Genomic DNA, 20,041 nt, shown 5'->3' with positions numbered 1-20,041 from the left:
GTCCTGCTCCAGCTTGTAGGGCCAGATGAGTTTGACAACTCTGCTTTATACTAAGTTGCTTTAAACTTTAAAAGTTGAGAAGAAATCATAATACATGATCACACATAACAGGAAAATGAATTACTGTAGTATTTCATTGCGTCAAAAAGTCCATAAAAGATTTAGTTGAAAATTACAAATTTAAGAACATAAGAGATATCATACTAGGTTAAATTACAGGGCCATGTAGTCCAGTATCCTGTGTCTCAGATGGTATAGAGAAGATACTAAAGGGAAAATACTAGATGCTAACAAGAAAATCTGCCCCTCTTCCCTTACAATTTCCAGCATTTAGGGCAGCAGCTCCCAAACTGTGGGTTGCAACCCCAAATGGGGTTGCAACATCAGTGGATGGGGTTGCAGGGGGGGAGGAGGGCTGCGGGTTGGGACTAAGGGGCCATGCTGAAGGAAATAGGGCCATAAATGGGGTCATGCTAAGGAAAAGTTTGGGAAGCACTGATTTAGGGGCCTAAGGAGTCCTGAATTGGAAGTTGCAGACCTACTGTTGTGTTTAATGCATGAACCTACCCTGAATGAATTTGCCTGTTCTCTTTGAAATCTGGTTAAAGAGCTGTCCTTTACAAGCAAGTTGTGGTAATGAATCCTGTAGGTTAAATTACACAGACCTGCTTCCTAATAATTCCCTGGTATGTGAGAGATGGTAAACAGTAAATCCTTATTTACTTTCCATAATCATTCCATTTTACAGACCTCTATCATATCTCCTACCACTTTCTTTCTTCTCTAAGATGAAAAGTCCTAATCTATTTAATCCTTCCTTATTCGGAAATCTCTCCACATCCCTGATCACCTTTGCTCACCCCTTCTATATAGCTTTTCTAAATTCTAGTAAGGTGGAGGTGGGACATCTAGAATTATACACAGGATTCAAGATGTGGGAAGAACAATGATTCACATGGTGGCATAAAGACATTTTCTATTTTGTTTTCAGTCCCCTTCTTAATTCCTAACATTCTATTTCCTTTTCGAGTCTTGCTGAACACTGATTTTTCAAAGAACTATGCACAAAAATTCCAAGATTATAACATGCTATTCTTTGATCATTTATTGTGTACACAGAGGAAGTACAGAATACTTTGGTTTCGTATTATGATATGCCAATTACATTAGGGGTAGTGAGTAATCAGTAAAAAGCAATATTTAATTAGCAGCCAGAGGACAAACCACATAAGCATTCGTCAAGCCAAAGCAAAATTGAAGAAAAATGAACAACTGTGGCTACCATCCAAATATTTTTAGGAAAAGCTGACAAACCTAAAAATCTGTAAGTCAACTGTCATTCCTTTCCTAACTTAACATTAAAACCAAATCTTGTGCACATGTTGAAACAGCAAAATCTAAAACAAGATGATTCCTTCCCCCACCTCCAAACAAGAGCAAAACCCCCTGCATGTGGCAAAAGGGGTAAGATATAAAATTTGCATTTGTTAGCTGAAAGCTTCCCAAGCTCGTTTTTCCTTCTAATCAAGCATAAAATGGCACAGCAGATAATCCACAGGCCCACAGGCATTTTGGCAGGCAGCCATGTATGCGTTATGTCATGTACTAACAATTTTAATCAAAGAGTAATATCAAGCAAGTTTATACTTCTGTGGCTTTCAGCAGAAGATTCTACATATTCATAAAGATTCATTAGTTTATGTATTATTTGTATCTGGGAAAACAAATAAACAAGTCAAACATTTTCTTTAGATAGGATTTTAAACAATACCAAAAAGTAAAAATGACTATAGATAACTAAAACTGTCAGTGTCTAATACTGAATTCTTCAAGACTCACAAAAAATGAGCCATTTAAGTGTTTTTATATGTTCATATGACAGTTCTTTTTATTAGCTTAATTCAAGTCCCATCAGAATTGACAGAAAAACCCCTAATAACTTCAGCTGACTTTGGATCAGGCCTGCAATCTCATGCCTTGATTCAGAATAGTACTTAATCAGATAATTTTAAATATGTGAGGAGCTGCACTAGAGTCAATGGGATTATTTAGGGACTTAAAGTTAAAAGTTAAGCAGATGAGATCTGCTGAACTCGGGCCATACAGCATAATTCTGACCTCATACTAACATGAATCAGGAACAACTTTACTTAGAACAAGAGGATTATGATCTTTAAACCTGGTAAATGATCAGAACCAAGCTCTTTTATTATGCTGTCCAACTGAAATTAAAACTATATTTTCTGCCTGATCCAAAGTGTCAATGCTGAGTGCCCTGATGAAACTTAATTTAGTAATATTTCTTTCACAAAGGAAAAAATGCTACTGAATATTACATTCCATTTTGGTCACATTCAATCTGGACTGTGCAGGCACATATCCCACAGAAGTCTAGAGTCTATACCAAATTTAGGAGTGAAGAATATAGAAGGCAATTTTCATGTTTGGTGTTGTTTGAATGAAAATCGTGCTTCTTGTACTGGTTTGGCTTTCAGTGGGGGTAATCTATAAGGATTAATATACATGAAAAGGATATGTTGCAGGAAAAGTAACTAAGAGAAGGGTATAAAATAATAAAGAATGGTTTCAGTTGCCTTCCCTAGAGTATCTTTTCCAATGCTTTTAGAATAGAGGTTAAAAAATAAAATGAAATTTAAAAAGTCCGTAAAAGTACCATATTTGCATTTGTACTATTACAGATGTCCAACATACAGTCACTGTTGCGCTATTTTTATTTTAAATATTTCTTTGCTGCAATTTTACATGAACATAATTCCCAATTTATACGATACTTTTGGCTTTAAACCTATTAAAATACTCTAGTTAAACTGAAGTACAGGAGAAAAGCCGTGTTTTTGGGAAATGAAGAATGTTCCATGCTATCCTAATAATAATTTAAAAAAAAACGCCAAAACCCCCATACCCCTAAATACACAAATGGTCTAGTCCATATTACAGTTTCCCCATTTATATATTTTTTAAATGTTGCTACAGGAGAGATAAACATCTCACAATGAAATATTTATATATGTGCCAACATCTATTTCCTTAACTTTTGCACAGTATTTTAGAAAAAAAACAACATAAAAATTCAAGCAATTTGAAAAACGTCATTTTCAATTTACCTGTATATTAGCAACTACTTCACTGCTAAGTAACAGGCAATATCCATGTCTTATTTCTCTTTGAGTGTAATAATGCATAAATAATTATTAAAAACCACAGATGAAACATGATCTTAGTATAAGCACTGGATAATAATTGTATTCATTCAGTATTCGATATGAAAAACCTACCTTGAATTACTACTACTGTAGTCTCCCTTAATCACTTGGTTTTTTTCCCCCCTGCTTTTTCCCCCTCCCTTCCCTGCTCTACCTTTTTATTTTCCTAATTTATACCTATTTACACTCTCACTGACATCCTGTTACACTTTTAGTTTCTTTCATTCTTAGAGTTTCACAGCAGCAGAGACTTCCTATGCCTGAAGAAGGGTGATTGCGCACAAAAGCTTGCAAAGAACTTTCCAACTACTCAGTTGCTCTAATAAAAGATATCAAAGCTACCCAAAGAACCTTGCCTGCCTACGTCCTTAGACCAACATGGCTACAGTCAAAAACCTAGCACAATATTATGAAGTTTACTCATTTAAAATGCATATTAATACAGTAAAGAATGATGTATTTGCCAAAGTTGGAAAAAAATATATACTGCAGGCTATGGAAAAAAACTACCAAATTCACTAATTTTACCCCTAGTATATTACAATAAGGTATCCTGGGTACTATTCAAAAGAACAACATAGTGTAATCATAACTTATGTAACCTCCTACCTCTTATGTATAAGATAGTCCTCCAGAATGTCAAGGCAGCGAACCATCTGAGAGAAGATAAGCACCTTGTGGCCTCCTGCTTTCATTTTTGGAAGAAGTTTATCAATGAGAACCAATTTACCAGCAGAGTGGATCATTGCTTGTAGGTGGAAATCTGGTGCAGTTGGACTATATGTCTCTCTAAACTCCCCAAGGATTTTCTCTTCAGCACCTGTCACAAAATATATACAGTATGTCTCAAAAGATTTTTTTTTTTTTTTTTAACTGTAGGTATGCTTTTAATCCAATCTCTCCCTCCCCCCACCAATACAAAATACTGAATAATAGGGCTGTGTGAAGCTTTGGTCCCTGATTCAATTCAGTGGAGATTCGGCCCGATTTGGTGGACCCTTTAATCTCTCCGAATCTAACTGGAACTCTTCGGATCAATTTGGAGAGATTTGGACATAGACACAGCTTTAAATGTTTTTTTCCTACCTACCTGTAGGTAGCAGGCGGCTTGTGAGTGCTGTGATGCTGGGGCACATGGAGTGTCCCACAGAAGCATGGGGGGCTCCCCAGCGTGCTCAGCAGCAGACCTGTAAGTGGATGGACCAGAAGCACTTCTGGTCCACTTCCAGGTCCACCGGGGAGTGCGCTAAGCCCCGCCCCATGCCTCCCTAGCTTGGCGACTGGTACCCCCCAGGGTACCCCCATGGCCTATCGCCAGGCTAGGTGGGCACGGGGGAGGGGAAAGGGGGGGCCAGCACACTCTCTGGCAGACCCAGAAGTGCCCCCCCGCCCCCCCACCACACTCCTGTGGGACATAGCTATGCCTAGTACTTCAAGGTATGTCCAAAAAACATTTAAAGCTTTGTCTATGTCCGAACTGCTGATTTTCTGAATCAGCACTGAATCTTCAGATTCGAATTTGGCCAAATTGAATCAGGGACAGTGATCTGAATCAACTAATCGAATCACTGTCCCTGATTCAGACCAAATCTGAATCCAAATCGAATAGGGTCCATTTCACACACCCTTAAATAACGCAGCCAGGCTAGCTATTCAACTCTATTTCACCCATTAATTGTTTTTTCTTTTTAGAGCCAGTTTCTTTTTTTTCCACAATTACTGATCATGTTGTACAGCTATGAGTAACCACAGAAGGAATTTTATAGAGACCTTGGGAACCATTGCTGTGCCCAGGAGGACTCTATATGCTGTTGTGGTGCATCAGGAATGGAACAGCATCTTTAAGAATACAGAAATCTAGGTGAGGCTGATGATACTTAAGCCTTCTACATGTTACAGATATTATGCAGTTAACTGGTTAATTTACAAAATTACCCTGAGACCTGCTACATGCACAAAGTAGCTATCACACCATAAACATCTCCAACCAGCTATAAAGTTGACCATGAAAAATGTGTACTAAGTTGATAGCTGGTTGCTACTGAGCTTTAGTTTGCCTGTGTAGCTGGGAGACCCATCAGCTGACAAGACTCCCAGCTGCAGGGGTGCACCAAGCCCCACTGGGACTGAGAGTCCCACAACTAAGGGGACTCAGCTTCAGCAGATGCTGACACTGGGTCCCAGCAGCAACCCCCAGCTGCCAGGATCCAGCTCGCAGGTGTGGAGGCTGGGTCCCCACAATGTGCTTCCTAGTGCTGGACTTACCCGCAGAGCATGGCTGTGATCTCCCACACACTCCCAAGACTCAGAGGATCATGGCAGTTGCAATTCCCCAGTCCTGGGGAGTGCATGGGGTGCACCCATGGTTGGGAGTCCCTCAACTGAGGGAGTTTCCAGACACAGGAGTTTGTTTCTTGCTGGTGCAAGGGGAGCCTGGGATCTAATGTGCAATCCAACAAATCATATATCTTGCTACGCACGTGATTGTGTAGCTCCTGCATTAGGTCCCATTGTGCCTTTACCTGTACATGTAGAGGAACCCTTATAGGCACTCAAGGAGGCACAAAGCTATGTGGAGGGCCACATGAACCTCCAGAATGGCCCAGAATTGCAAAGGTGGCCTGAAAAGCCACACACACACACACACACACCATTTAAAATACCACTTTCCTTCGTCTTGCTGTAAAATCGTTACACAAGAACACACAAAGGCCTAAATCCTATTTTACTAAATGCTTACACCTATATGGCTGCTTGCTCAAAAGTATAAACATTTGGTCTCAAAAAGTATATTTCATTTAAGGCTCTGAGGAGGGGTCTCAGTGGGCAACATTATGGGCCTCCAGGGCACATAGCACTAAGAAGGCAATGGCCAACAGTGGCAGTTTATGGGAACAAATACCTGACACAGATGTCTCAATCATTGATGCCCATTATGCACCATTATCATCTCATAATCCAAATCACCTGGAAAGAAGCTGAACTGAGCAGTAGGAGCCACCCAACTTTTATCTACTAAATTAGTGTTTAAGGCACTTGCCCAGCAAGAGGGAAACCTAGGTTCCAGACCACACAGTCTGAAGCACTTTGATCCCATACACCTAAATACCCAGGAAAGTGTCCTAACCATGCTTTGGATCCAGAAAGGCTGGGAGCACCCTGTATCCTATCTGGTGAAGGAATGGAAAAGTCATGGGACTATGACAACAAGCAAGTGGTTGCCTGACTGCAGTTTCCAATGTTATTTATGCAACATGCTCAATGACTGTTCACTACAAAATGCATACACAGCATTAGAAACAAGGACCAGAACCTAGAGTACCCTCCCCATTGGACTACAGAGTAAGGCAACCCTCTTGCTTGTTCGCCTTTTGTCCCTAGGACTCTTGATTCCTTTCTGACTAGCAGTCCAGCTTCAGTAGGGATGAAGGATTTCAAAGACATCAGGGGCTGGAAGGGACCTCACGAGATCATCGGGTCCAGCCCCCAGCCCAAGGGGCAGGAAGTCAGTGAGAGTCAGATCACCCCAGCAAGATGCCCTGAGACCTGCTTAAGCATATAACCTGGTGGTAATGCCACTTTCTTAATGAGTGAGACCAATTCAAACCACTGCTTAGGCTGAGCAAGCCTAGAACTCAGATCTCTCTCTTCCTTGGCAAGTGCTGCAATCAACATCCTATTCAAGCAAAAGGTGAATGAACTCTCCCCTCCTTCTCCTCTCTGCTTTTTTGCAATTTTTGTGTTTATGGCTAAGATGAAGACATGTTACAAAAGTAGGTGCCTTAAAAGTGTTTCAGGGACTTGAAATTCCTGACATGTTAACTCTCTAAACATCTTGGAGACTTAGATGTTTAACAACCACCCCTTTGTCATTTAGATGCCTAGTCTGTAGAAGAGGATCTGGCTCCAACTGTATTTTTCTTACAAGTAGAGAAAAATAATGAATTCAAGGGATCTATGAACAAAAGAAAATAAATTAATATGAAGCTACATTACATATTTGTTTTCAATAGCTACAGGAATTTCACAGTTAAAGATCCAGACTTCCTGAGTATGGAGAGATTTTAAAGACATGTAACGTTTTCAAATCAGAATTCTACTCTGGAAAAAAAAAAAGCCCTCTCTAACCCCCCCCCCACCCACTTTGAGAAAACGATTTTCCATTTAACATGACATGGTCTGAAATATGAACAAGCACACACACACATACACACACACGTTTGTTCATATTTCAGACCTTGTTAAATGGAATTTAGTTTTCTCAAATCATTTTCTCTATACATACCCCTGCTCATACACACACACACACACACACACACACACACACACACACACACACATATATGGACATAAGTTTGTTTTAAAACTTAAATCAGGATACTTTTCAAGAAATACCAAACCCTACAATTCTGACCAAAATGGGAGAGATTTGAAATAAAATAAGACTGAGATTTTCAATTTTGTTTTAAGAGGCTTTGAGTATTTTATAATCATATTACCTTTGATGAGATAAGGATGATTGCAGCACTTTCTGAGTTCCATCATAGTGTTAACTAGATTAGGTACGTTAGCTTGACCTGCTCCTTTAGACAAAAAAGCAAAATTCTTCTCCAAAATTGCACGATAATATTTCTTCTGGATATTAGTTAGTTCTACTTCAATTATAGTTTCTTCCTTGGGTGCCAACTTTTTCTCTACATCTTCTTTTAAACGTCGCAGCATCATCGGTTTCAGAATAGCTTGTAGTTTTTGCACCTTAATAAAATTTAATGATGAACAGGAATACATAAAAAGGTAGCAAAGTAGCTTAGTTTAACATTTTAGCTTCTATAGTACCGCGTTGCCATATTTACATGAAATATTTGCCTGGAAGGGATATATTCTTGCTTTTTGACACAAATTACCACAATTCTTTTTTAAGATGCACTTAAAAAAAAGGAAGCTTTTTGGTAGTGAAGAACCCAGCTTCAGGAAAAGAGAACTTTGATCACTCTTTTACTTGCCATATACATAAAGCTTGTTACATAATAAGAGAAAAAAATAATTCTCCAACATCAATTACAATTCTGAGAATTTAATAATTAAAAGCATATAATTACCATGTACACTATAACACTAATTAAAATATAAAGGATTTGAAACAAAAATACTTGAGAGATTTTCTTCGAGAGGTTATATTTCATTTCAAATACAGCATGTTTGGAATGCCAAGCAGAGTCTCTCACCGTAATCATTTGAAAGAATGATTTCATATTAGGAGGTGCACCAATACATTGGTCCATATTGTATTGGCACCAATAAAGGAAAATTGACGTTATCGGCAATTGGCTTTTTTTGGCTGAAGTGGCCAATAATGTTGCCGATAAATGCTGCGTGCACAGGCACAGCCGCAGCATGCACACAGCCAGGAGTGCAGCCTGGCAGCTTGGAAAGCAGCATCAGGCCAGTAAGTCTGTTGGGGAGAAAGGGCATGTGGGGGACAGATGAAGGCTCCCATGGTGAGGGAGGGAGTGGGGCTGGTGCTGCCCAGCTGCAGCGACTCATGGGAGGGAGCTGTAAGTGGCTTCTCTGGGTGGCACGGGAAGGGCAGGATGGCTCTCATTGCTGTGCGCATGCCTGGGGGGGGCATGTGCCCCCCAGTTCTGTGTGCAGGGCAAAGATGGGCTGCCGCTGTGGGCTGGAGCCAGAGGCAGCACCTGGCTCTTTCCAGCAGGGGGGTTGGGCTAGGGCTGCACTCAGGGCAGGTGGCAGCAGTGCTGGGGGGGGGGGCCTACAGAAAATTTTGAGATGGTTCTAGGTCCCCTGTGATGTTCCCTCCCAGTGCCGCCCCTGCCCACCCCAAGCACAGCCCCAGGCCAACCCCTATGCTGGGAACTGCCGGGTGCCGTCCCTAGCCCCAGCCCACAGTAGCAGCCCATCCTTGCCCCAAACAGAGGTCTGGGGGGGCATGTACCCCTGATGCCTCCCCGAGAGGTGTGTGCAGTGGTGGAAGCCTCCCATCCTCCCCAGACAAGTTGCTCACGGCTCCATCCCTCCCTGCCCTGGCCCCACTCCCTCCCTCACTGTGGGGGGGCCTCGATCTGCACCCCACTGCCCTCTCCCTCCCCCTAACAGACTTACCAGCCAGACACTGCTCTCCAAGCTGCCAGGCTTGCATATCAGCAATCAGCTCAGTATCAGCTGATATGGCTCATTAATAATCGGCCATTGGTATGGGCCCAAAAAATCTTTAGCAATCCACCACTATTTCATATACACCACACTGTATCATCATTGTGCTTCAGAAAAGTTACCCCTACCCTGAAGGGTAGGTATGCGATTGTCAACAGAAAAGAACATACAGTACAAAGAATTAGTCACCCACATTATTTTGAAAATAATTGAAAGAACAGTGACACTCAAAAAGGAAGGAATTAAATATGACCCACTCACAGCAGTATCAACAAAAATAACCTCTCAAACTGTTCATTCTTATTATTTTATAACTAAGAAGCTAAGTAACAATTCATATATAGTACCTGCTCCTCTGTTTTAAGATCCCCAAATTCCTGCATGAATGTAGATTCAGCAGGAAAAAGCAAAGGTTCAAGAAAATGAAGAAGGCTAAATAATTCTTCAACTGTGTTCTGCAGTGGTGTGCCTGTCAGCAGCACTTTGTGCTCCTACATAAAGACACAGATGTCATATGAAATTGTGTACACACGTTTCGCAAAAAAAGTTGTTTTTCTGGCTTGTTTGTTTTTTTAAGTACTAACATGTAATCAATTCAGTATGTAGGCACTATAGATACAATGGTTTACAAACAAAATAAAGGCCATCAATAAACACAATTTAAGTCAGAATTTCTCTAAATGTCACATGTCTTGCTATTTCTTGGCTATACAGGAGTATATAATTTATTTCTCTCTCTTTCTCTGTATAATATTTTCATATCCCCCTCTCAAATGTTATGGATAAATGTAAAACAGGAACTGGAATACCAGATTACACAACTGAAACATTTATTTTGGCATTCTGCTTCCATCAGCAGGCAATTCCCAATGTCTTAAGGCAAAGCGTAAGACTATGAGACTCAAAAAAACAACAATGCATCTAATGTTGGACTGATGTTGTAGCTATGATGATCCAGGAATTATATGAAAGATGAGGTAGGTTTTCTGTGGGTGATACCTTTCATTGGACCAATTGCATAGTTAGGATTAAAATCAGACAAGCTTTAGAATGCAAGGCACTTTTCAGAATGCAGATTTCCTGCTTGATTCTTCATCAGAATGCCTTGTATTTGAAAGCTTGTCTAACTATCTCAACCACACAGGGCTCCAATAAAAGATATCACCCACAAAAACCTTCTATTTCACAATACAGCTATTCATTTGGATAAGGTAGTAGTAGTAAATTCCTGTCAGCATCTTACAGGAGATTGCTCAGAGGTCAGCAGTATATGACTTAAATCCTGCCCATCTTTAACATTATCCAGCTTCTGTTATAAAGAGCAACTACCATTTACTTGAATATAAAACAACCCTGAATATAAGACAACCCCCACAATAATCAGATTCTATATATGGACATTTTATCAGTTTGTTATAGTTTTCCAGGTATAGAATCTAATTATTGAAAGGTTGTCTTGAATTTGTCCCCTTCCCACTGCTACAACAGGGAAAATAAATCTAGGGGGTCTTGCCATCTGCCACCCAATGTCTTCCCCCTATACCCCCCTTCCCTCCTCCTTACTGTCAGACCCCGCATTTCTTCAGCACATGGCAAATCTGAAAACACTGATCTCGAAATAAACATACCTGTAATAATTTGCATGTAGGCAAATTACTACAGCTACCCTTAAACTTAGTTCAGTGAGAATTGATTAATTTTGCCTTTTTTTTTCCTGAATGGCTGCAAATTTTAGTACAGTTACTCCATAAACATACCTTTAAGCAGCACTTTTGTACCTATATACAAGTTTGTTTGTGGGGTTTTTTTTAATTATTTTGTGTTCCAGGTCAAATAAGCCAGATCTGTTCTAAATCATATCACTTAAGCAGAACTCAATCATTCCAAAAACCATATTGATTGAGCAGGCAGAACTCAATTATTCTAAACACCATGTATGGCACTACAACTGGCGAGAATCCTCTATCCCAGACCTATCACGCTGGGACTTCAGATATACCCAAATTCATTGGCAGGCATTGTATGTGCAGGCCCAAGCCCAGAGGTCTTGGGGTTCGGATGCCCCCAGATACTACAAGCAAGCATCCTCCATCCTAGACTTTTTAGTCTGGGATTACTATGTGTATTACAAAGTATGAGTGATACTAGCCCAAAGTCAAAAGGCTCATGATTTACCATTGGGCTGGGCCTCAGTAGCATAAACAGCATTTCATGCCATGGTGACCACACAGCTCCTCAACACATGCTACATGAGGTGCATATTAGATCAGTCCCACTCACTACATATGATATGTGGGGCTGGGCTGGAACAGGCGCTTCATGTGGTACCTGCACGTGGTACCAGTGTATGTACTCCAGATACTCCCCAACCAAGGGGACATTTGCTAACTAGCCGCCACTCATGACTAGAACTGGGTGTTCTTGTCACAAGTCTTTGAATCCTCTAAAAATGTATATCCAGATGAGGCACAGGACAATGAGGCATCTGGCCAGACAGATGAGGTACTACTGGTCTGGCTCTACCTCATGGAGGGCAGAGGCCACACTAATCACATGCAACAGACTAAGGGAGGGGGTGACACAGGTATTCTGGATAAATTGTTTGGGACCTCATTTGGTGATGCTTGCCAGACATTTAAGGCTAGTGAAGAAATAGGAGTAATTGTTAATGGGAAAGAAAGGTGCAGCTCAGCTGCAGGAGTGAAGAACAAGTCAAAATGTATTCAATGTAATGGCTCACGATGACTTTAAAAAGTTCAGCACTGAGGGGGGAGTACATGCAATGGGCACTAGAATATATATTGTTCAGATGGGCTGTACTAACTTATCTTTATAGTAGATTACCATCAGTTTGTCCAATATGGGCCCTGCGTTTTATAGTCACGTAGTGTTTGCTGCATTTAATCAACTTCATAGTTGGTTTCTAATACTAAGCACACCCTGCCTTTTCACAGCAGTTAATGATAATGGCGTTTCCTTACATGTAAATATAAGACAAGGGTTTTTCCCCCCATACTGAATTGGGGGGGGGGGGAAACGGGGGACAGGACATCATCTTGTGTTTGGGTAAATATGGTATTTGCAAATACTTCGTTGGAAATATTTTATAGATGAGAAATACCACTGTAATGAAAATACCACCGTAATGAAATTCCTGACTATACAAAATGGCTTGGTAGAAAAGGTAGCTTAAGTTGAATTTCAGTCTTAAAAACATACTGAAAACATTTCTGAAAATGGCATATCTTCAACTGAGAAAGTTATGAGAACTTTCACAGGACTGAACATTTATAGAAACATTCTAAATCTAACAATTACACATCATTACAATTTATTGTAGTAGTCTTTTAAATTGTTTTAACAGAAATCTTATTAAACCAAGTAAATAAAATGTAATCACTCACAAGATTCATGAGTTTTAGTCCTTCCAAGAGTTTGCAATTTTTATTCTTTAGCCTGTGTGCTTCATCAATAATAACACAACGCCATTCAATTGCATTGAGTTCTGGACAGCCACCAAGAATCATTTCAAAAGTGGTGATAATGGCTTGGAATCTGTATGTACCTCGAATGATACGCCCCTAGAGATTGATCAACAAATAAAGCAATGTGTCACCTTTGTTGAAACTACTCATTTTTCATACTCAAATTCCTGGTTTTGCTACTGAAATATTAATCAGTTGTACCTTAATATCTTGAAATATAAATTACTTCATCTTACCAAACACGCTAAGTCTTTGACACACTATAACTAACACCAAATCAGTAATTTTCCATTTTTAAGAATGCTATACTGTTAAACAAACAATACATTTCCAATTGATTCTATTTTGCCTTCCAATTATCAGAAACTATCCTATAAAAACTATAGCAATAGAAGTGTTGCAGTATGCCACATTTTTAACTATGTGAACAAAATCTTATTAATAAAAATTCGCTGTCATAAAAAACCAGTAATAAAATTAGATTAGCTAATGTAGAATGACATCTTATTATGAAAACAGGACTTGTCTGTCAGTAATTTCTTTATTAAAATAACAATAAAAACACATATATGTTGTCAATGTGCTAGACTCCACTGAACACAATAGGCCAGCTCTTCCGCAAAACAACTAGCACGCAATAATTCAGGGATGTCAGATACAGCCTGCAGAGCCCTATCATAAGTTCCCCGGTGCTGCTCATGGGTCCCGGACTGAACCTACATGCTATACGAGGTACATATTAGATCAGTCCCAGTCACTGCATATGATATGTGGGGCTGGGCTGGGACAGGCGCTTTATGTGGTACCTGCATGTGGTACCTATGTCTGCCCCAAACCAGCCCCGAGTGCTGGATCAGGTCCATGGACTGGCTTCACATCATTTATCCGGCCTATGAAACAACCCCATGCCATTCATCTAGTCTATGAGGCCTTATAAGTTTGACAAGTCTGCAATAAATTAATAGTAAATGAGCTACTAATCAGTATTGCTTTACCACATAAAATTTCATTAGACGTTTTATATCATTAGATATAATCATATCAGGTATTTCTACGAGATAGCAGACAAGGACATCTAGCACAAAGCAAGGCATATGTTAAATAACATAATTGTTGAAAACTAAGCAAATTGTTTCAATTTTCAATAAACATCAGTAGCAGAAGTAAAAATCTTGGCAGTGTTTCTTTAAGCCCAGTAATGCCCTAAAGAAAATAAACAGCAGCATACATGGCAAGTAAATTCACTTTTTAGACTATATAGAGCTTAAAGAACTTCTGTTTCCCTCTACTGAGGGAATTCAGGCCTAATCCTGCAATTGGCTGTGTCTGACATTTACCTAACCCACAAAACCACATTGATGTCAGCTTTGTATTCTGCACATGATCAATAAAAATGTTGAGGCCAAATAATCTAGTGGAAATGTAATCTTTCCACAGCCAATTTACAGCACCCATCGATTTAATACATTAAATACTCTGACCAGTGTTGATTTAAAAAAAACAAAACAAAACCATACTACCTTTTGATAAGAAATGGCTTTTACTATGACATATATCTCTGTTATGTACAGTGTACGTTTCCTACCTGTTATCCGAAATAGGTTTTAGATAAGTTAGTGAACAAAAGCATCACTACAATACCTGCGAGTCTCTGAAGTACATTTCGTACTGCTGTATCATCTGCCGGCTAACCATGCTCCCATGATACACCACAACATTAATATCAGTCCACGTACGAAATTCTCTTTCCCAATTAGTTATAGTGGAAAGTGGAGCTATGATTAAGAAAGGCCCACGTATACCAGTCAGGAGGATTTCATAGAGGAATGTAATTGACTGAATGGTTTTGCCAAGGCCCATTTCATCTGCTAAAATGCAGTTTCTCCTGAAAATATAAATATATTTGTTATTTAGCTTGAGAGAACTACAGACATGCAGCTTTCACTCAAAGCACAGTATCTGAAATAATTAAAGCTCATTAAAATAGTCTAAAATAAATCATTAAAAAAAAATAAAAAAAATCAGGCGATGCAGAAGATGCTCAAGGGAATCCCACCCTCTGTAATGAATGGATGAAACTGGGCATGTACACCCTCTCCTCCTCAGCCTGCCACAACTATATACTGCATTGAGATTAGGAAGTTAGGAAAGGAAGGAACATACTAACAGACTCTTCTGGCAGCTTCCCTAAAATATTTATTTCAGACTAATGTCTGCCTAGCTGCTATCAGATTTAGAACACTGGTCTACAAGACATGGATTCCCTGTGACGTGTGTGAAATAAAGATCCGTTGGCGGTCCTGTGACACTCTTTGGAGAACCTAGTGCAAACACCAAGGTGTTAGGGGAGGAAGGAAGAGAGCCATGCTATATTCAATGGCACTCAAACATGGTTATTACTATATCACCATCATTTTTTCCCCTATACCTCTAAGCCCTTGTCTATATTATGTAGGTTAAATAACCATAATTCTTTTAGCCTTTTCTCAGTCTCGTCTCCTAGGCACCTAATCATTTTGGTTGCTATGCGCTGGACTCTTTGCAAACTTTTTGAAGTGTGGGGTCCAAAACTGTACACAGTACTCCATCCTGTTAATACAATCCAGGATGCTGTTGGATTTTTTTTAGCACCAAAAAGCACACTGTTGGCTCATATTCAGTTTACTGTCCACTGTAACCCTCAGGTCCTTCTCTAGTGCTCCAGTCTAGCCAGTCAGTCCCCAGCCTGCATTTGTACATGTGGTTATTCCATCCCAAGTGCAGGATTTTTTGCTTGTCCTAGATGAATCCCATCTCACTTGATTGTGGTCTATTTCTCCAGTCTATCCAGGTCATTCTGGATTCTAGCCCTGCTCCTAGGAGTGTCTGCCATTCCACCTAACTTAGTGTCATCCACAAATTTACTAAGCAGGCACTCAGCCTTATGATCCCAATCATTAATGAAGATGTTGAACAATACTGGACCCAGGGCAGATCCCTGGGGAACCCAAATTAATAACTCCTCTCAACTAGACATTGAGCTATTCAGGACTACTCACTGAGTACGGTGATACAACCAGATATGTACCAACCCTACAGTACTTTGGTCAAGTCTATTTCCTTAGCTTGGTAATGAGAATATCATGTCACCAGTGTCAAAAGCCTTGCTCAATTCACAGTATACCACATCCACTGCTCTCCTCTCATCCACAGAGCCTGTCACTATCATAGAAGGAAATTTGATTGGTTAGGCAAGACTTGCTTTTGGTGAATCCATGCTGACTGTTCCTGATCACCTTGTTCTCCTCTAGGTGCTTCACAATGGATTCCTTGAAAAACTGCTCCATGGTCTTCCCAGGTATAGAGATCAGGCTGACTGGTCTGTAGTTCCCCAGATCTTCCTTCTTCCCCTTCTTAAAGATGGACACTATATTTGTCCTTTTCCAGTTATCCAGAACCTCACACGATCTCCATGAATTCTCAAAAAAGATAGCCAATGGCTCCAAAATTACCTCAGCCAATTCCTCTAGTAGCCTCCCATCTGGTCCTGCTGACCTGAAAGCATCAAGCTTCTCCAAGTAATCCCTAACCTATTCTGCCACTAGTCAAGACTGTTTGTCTCCTTCCCTATCTCTCCTGCCAACTACATTTGTCATCTGGTAGCTACCCTTTTTGTGAAAGTTAAAGCAAAAAAGACATTAAATACTTCAGCCTACTTTGGATTATCTGCAGATTGTCACTCACATTCTGTAAGGGACCTATGGAAATACTGGTCTCCCTCTTATTTTGACGTACCGTATTTCACAGTGTACAAGTTGAAGTTTGAAGCCAGAATCTTTACCTTTAAATTTCCACCTTGACATATACACAGTATCAATACTTTTGACCCTCCTCCCATGCCAAGCCAACCTTATTAACCTACCATGAGATGGCATCCCTGCAGGCCTTGCCATTGCCATGGAGATGCCCCTTGGCCAGGCACAAAACGCAGCCCCATTTCCTGACAGCCAAGCACAGAAACTGGCCCCATGCCCTGCAAGCGGCACTACTTGGGCTGAAGCAGCTGAACACCAGCCTCATCTGTATAATTCAACCCCATATTTCTGAGACAGAAAGTTAGGTCAATTTATACTACAAAAATCCTAATTTTTTGGATCAGAAAAGTGGGGCTGACATATACACCACGTCAACCTGTACATTGTGAAATATGGTACCTACAAAAATCTCTTTTTATTACTATTTATGTCCCTTGACATCTCAAATTGCATCTCAAATTGTGCCTTGGCCATCCTAATTTTTTCCCTAAATGCCCATGTGACATTCTTATACTCTTTCTTAGTACTATGGCCAAGTTTCTACATTTTATAGGACTCATTTTTGAGTTTCAACTCCTTGAAGAGATCACCATTTAGCCAGGCTGATCCCCTATTGCACTTCCCATTCATTTGTCTCATCCAGATAGAAAGTATTCTTTGTGGCAAGTATTCAAATGGTGATTGATTGGTGCCGTCTTTTATAGTAATTCAGGTGTCAAATATTCAAAGCTATCTCTGTGGTTCAAAAGTAGACAGACAACAGAGTGAAAAGGTCAAGCCTCATAGTTGATGTAACTACCATCAGACATTCTGTCATTTAGGGGAGTACCTATGCTCTGGTGACAGAAAGCCTCCCACTGGCAAAACTGTTTTCACACCAGGGGGTCCAACTGCCTTAAGGTGTTAAGGCAGCTAGGTGTTAAGGTGTTAAGGCAGCTAGGTGTTAAGGTGTTAAGGCAGCCTAGCTAACAGCACCGGACCCTGTTGTTTAAACATAGCCTAGATGATACAGGAGATTTAAACCCCCAGGGCCAGCCTGCCATTACTGGTAATCACCCCATGGTAAACTCCTGTAATAGCATAGGTAAGAGTAAATATATGCATTTCTTTATGCTCTCTCTTTTTGCTTTGTTATTTTGAAGTGAAGCAGAGGGCACTTCAGTTCTCCCATGTTTTCCTCCACACTTTTCTTGCATTTAAAATCCTGTTGATGCTTTCATTCTGAATTGGTTTCTTACTTCCTCCTCTGAAGGAATAAAGGGAAGCCTACATAACCAATAACTCAGGAGTCACAAAAGGACAGAGACATCCAAAACAAAAAATTATACACCAAATTTCAAACAAAACAATTTCTATTCTTTTTCCTTAAGGTCTTAACTGTTTAGTTAAACACAGATAAGTCCATGCAAATGTAACTAACAATGCTAATCTATCATTTTAAACCAGGAACCCATTTTAAAATCCATTATGAATAAAATTTACAAAAACCTTCAGAGTGCATACCTATTGTACCAGTTGAATAGGAGCCAATTGAGTCCTTCCAGTTGGTATTCCCTGAGCTGGTTGCCATTTTTATATTCCCTAGAATGTTCTATCTTCTTCCAAGAATTCGGAGGAGGTCGGTCCTTCAGAAAAAAACAATATATACGAGTTAAAAAAAAAAAATCAATATTTTCCTGTTTTCAAAATGCCTCTTTACATAATATTTCTGAACAAGTGACTCAAAGGATTTTGAATTGGATTGCTCACCCTTTGATTGAAAAGGTACTGCAGTGGTCACTTACTATTGGTTCAATAAAGCAAGAATATTCTTTTTTTTTTTTATTATTCATATGCAAAAATAAATGGCTTCTTAATTTTAAAGTAAATATAACTAACTTCTTGGACTAAGAGATAACAACAGTAAATGACTGCCTTGAATTGTACAAGATGCAAAAAAGTAAAACCACTCAGAATGAGAGAGCTTGATAAATGACTGTTAAGAGTCTATTTTCTAGGACTAGCTATTAAACCAAATTTTAATTCTCTTAAAAAAAAATGATGAGTTTAAAAAAGTATTTATATCCCTAAATTGGAATGAAAATCCAAAAATTCAAATAGCCACAGGACCCAAAACCCATAATATATCATTTTGGAAGCACAGAGCGTGGTCTTTCTGAAATGAAACATGTTTCCTGGAATCTCTGCTAGCCCATCTGGTAGGCTGCAGTGGAGTTGGGAACCCTGAAAGCCCTGGCAGCAGCTGAATGACTGTCTGTTATAAAATCATAGAAAATGAGGGTTGGAAGGGACCTCAGGAGGTCATCTAGTCCAACACCCTGCTCTAAGCAAGGACCATCTCCGATTAAATCATTCCAACCAGGGATTTGTTGAGCTAGACCTTAAAAGCCTCCAAAGATGGAGATTCCACAACATCTCTAGGTAATCCTTATATTCAACCTAAACTTCCCTTGCTGCGACTTGAGACCATTGCTCCTTGTTCTGTCATCTGTCACCACTGAGAACAGTCTAACTCCATCCTCTTTGGAACCCCCCTTCAGGTAGTTAAAGGCTGCTATCAAATCCCCCCACCAATCTTCTCTTCTGCAAACTAAATAAGCCCAGTTCCCTCAGCCCCTCCTTGTAAGTCCTGGGCTCCAGCCCCCTAACCATTTTTGTTGTCCTCAACTGGACTCCAACTTGTGCACATCCTTTCTATAGTGGGGGGTTCAAAATTCAACACAGTACTCCAGATATGGCTTCACTACTGCATAAGAGAGGGGAATTATTACTTCCCTTGATATTCTGGCAATCCTCCTACTAATGCAACCCAGTATACTAGCTTTCTTGGCAACAAGGTCACACTGCTGATTCACACCCAGCTTATTGTCCACTGTAACCCCCAGGTACTTCTCTGAAGAGCTGCTACTTAACCACTTAGTCCCAAGTCTGTAGCAGAGCATCGGAGTCTTCCATCTTAAGTGCAGGACTTTGCAGTGGTCCTTGCTGAACCTCATGAAATTTCTTTTGGCCCAATCCTCCAATTTGTCTAGTTCACTCTGAATCCTAGCCCTACCCTCTAGCGTATCTAATACCCCCGCTCTGAGCCCGGCGTCATCCATGAACTTATTTAGGGTGCACTCCATCCCATCTTCCACATCGTTCATGAAGATACTGAACTAAACCGGCCCTAACTGACCCCTGGGCACTCCACTTGATACCAACTGCCAACCAGACATTGAGCCATTGATCACCACCTGTTGAGCCTGATGATCCAGTCAGCTTTCTATGCACCTTACAGTCCATTCATCCAACCCATACTTCCTTAGCTTGTTTGCAAGAATGGTGTGGGACACTGTATTAAAAGCCTTGCTAAATTCAAGGTATA

The 20,041-nt window shown here is 40.1% G+C and overlaps 1 protein-coding gene across 16 annotated transcripts in view; it reads right to left on the bottom strand.

The window, feature by feature from the left end:
• CHD9 (chromodomain helicase DNA binding protein 9) overlaps positions 1 to 20,041 on the bottom strand; it is a 205,391-nt gene that overhangs the window by 61,343 nt on the left and 124,007 nt on the right. For all 16 annotated transcript variants that reach the window (XM_025207519.1, XM_025207521.1, XM_025207511.1 and 13 more), the window contains 6 exons: positions 18,178 to 18,299; positions 14,522 to 14,765; positions 12,800 to 12,976; positions 9,743 to 9,886; positions 7,724 to 7,979; positions 3,834 to 4,044 (listed from right to left, as the gene is read on the bottom strand). In XM_025207519.1, the coding sequence (XP_025063304.1) occupies positions 3,834 to 4,044; positions 7,724 to 7,979; positions 9,743 to 9,886; positions 12,800 to 12,976; positions 14,522 to 14,765; positions 18,178 to 18,299 (1,154 nt within the window). The remainder of the gene's footprint in view (positions 1 to 3,833; positions 4,045 to 7,723; positions 7,980 to 9,742; positions 9,887 to 12,799; positions 12,977 to 14,521; positions 14,766 to 18,177; positions 18,300 to 20,041) is intronic.

This window comes from Alligator sinensis, unplaced genomic scaffold, assembly GCF_000455745.1.
Source record: "Alligator sinensis unplaced genomic scaffold, ASM45574v1 scaffold173_5, whole genome shotgun sequence".
Classification (NCBI taxonomy): Eukaryota; Metazoa; Chordata; order Crocodylia; family Alligatoridae; genus Alligator; species Alligator sinensis.
Note: the sequence above shows the minus strand (reverse complement) of the source record. Positions and strands in the feature narration are given on the sequence as shown.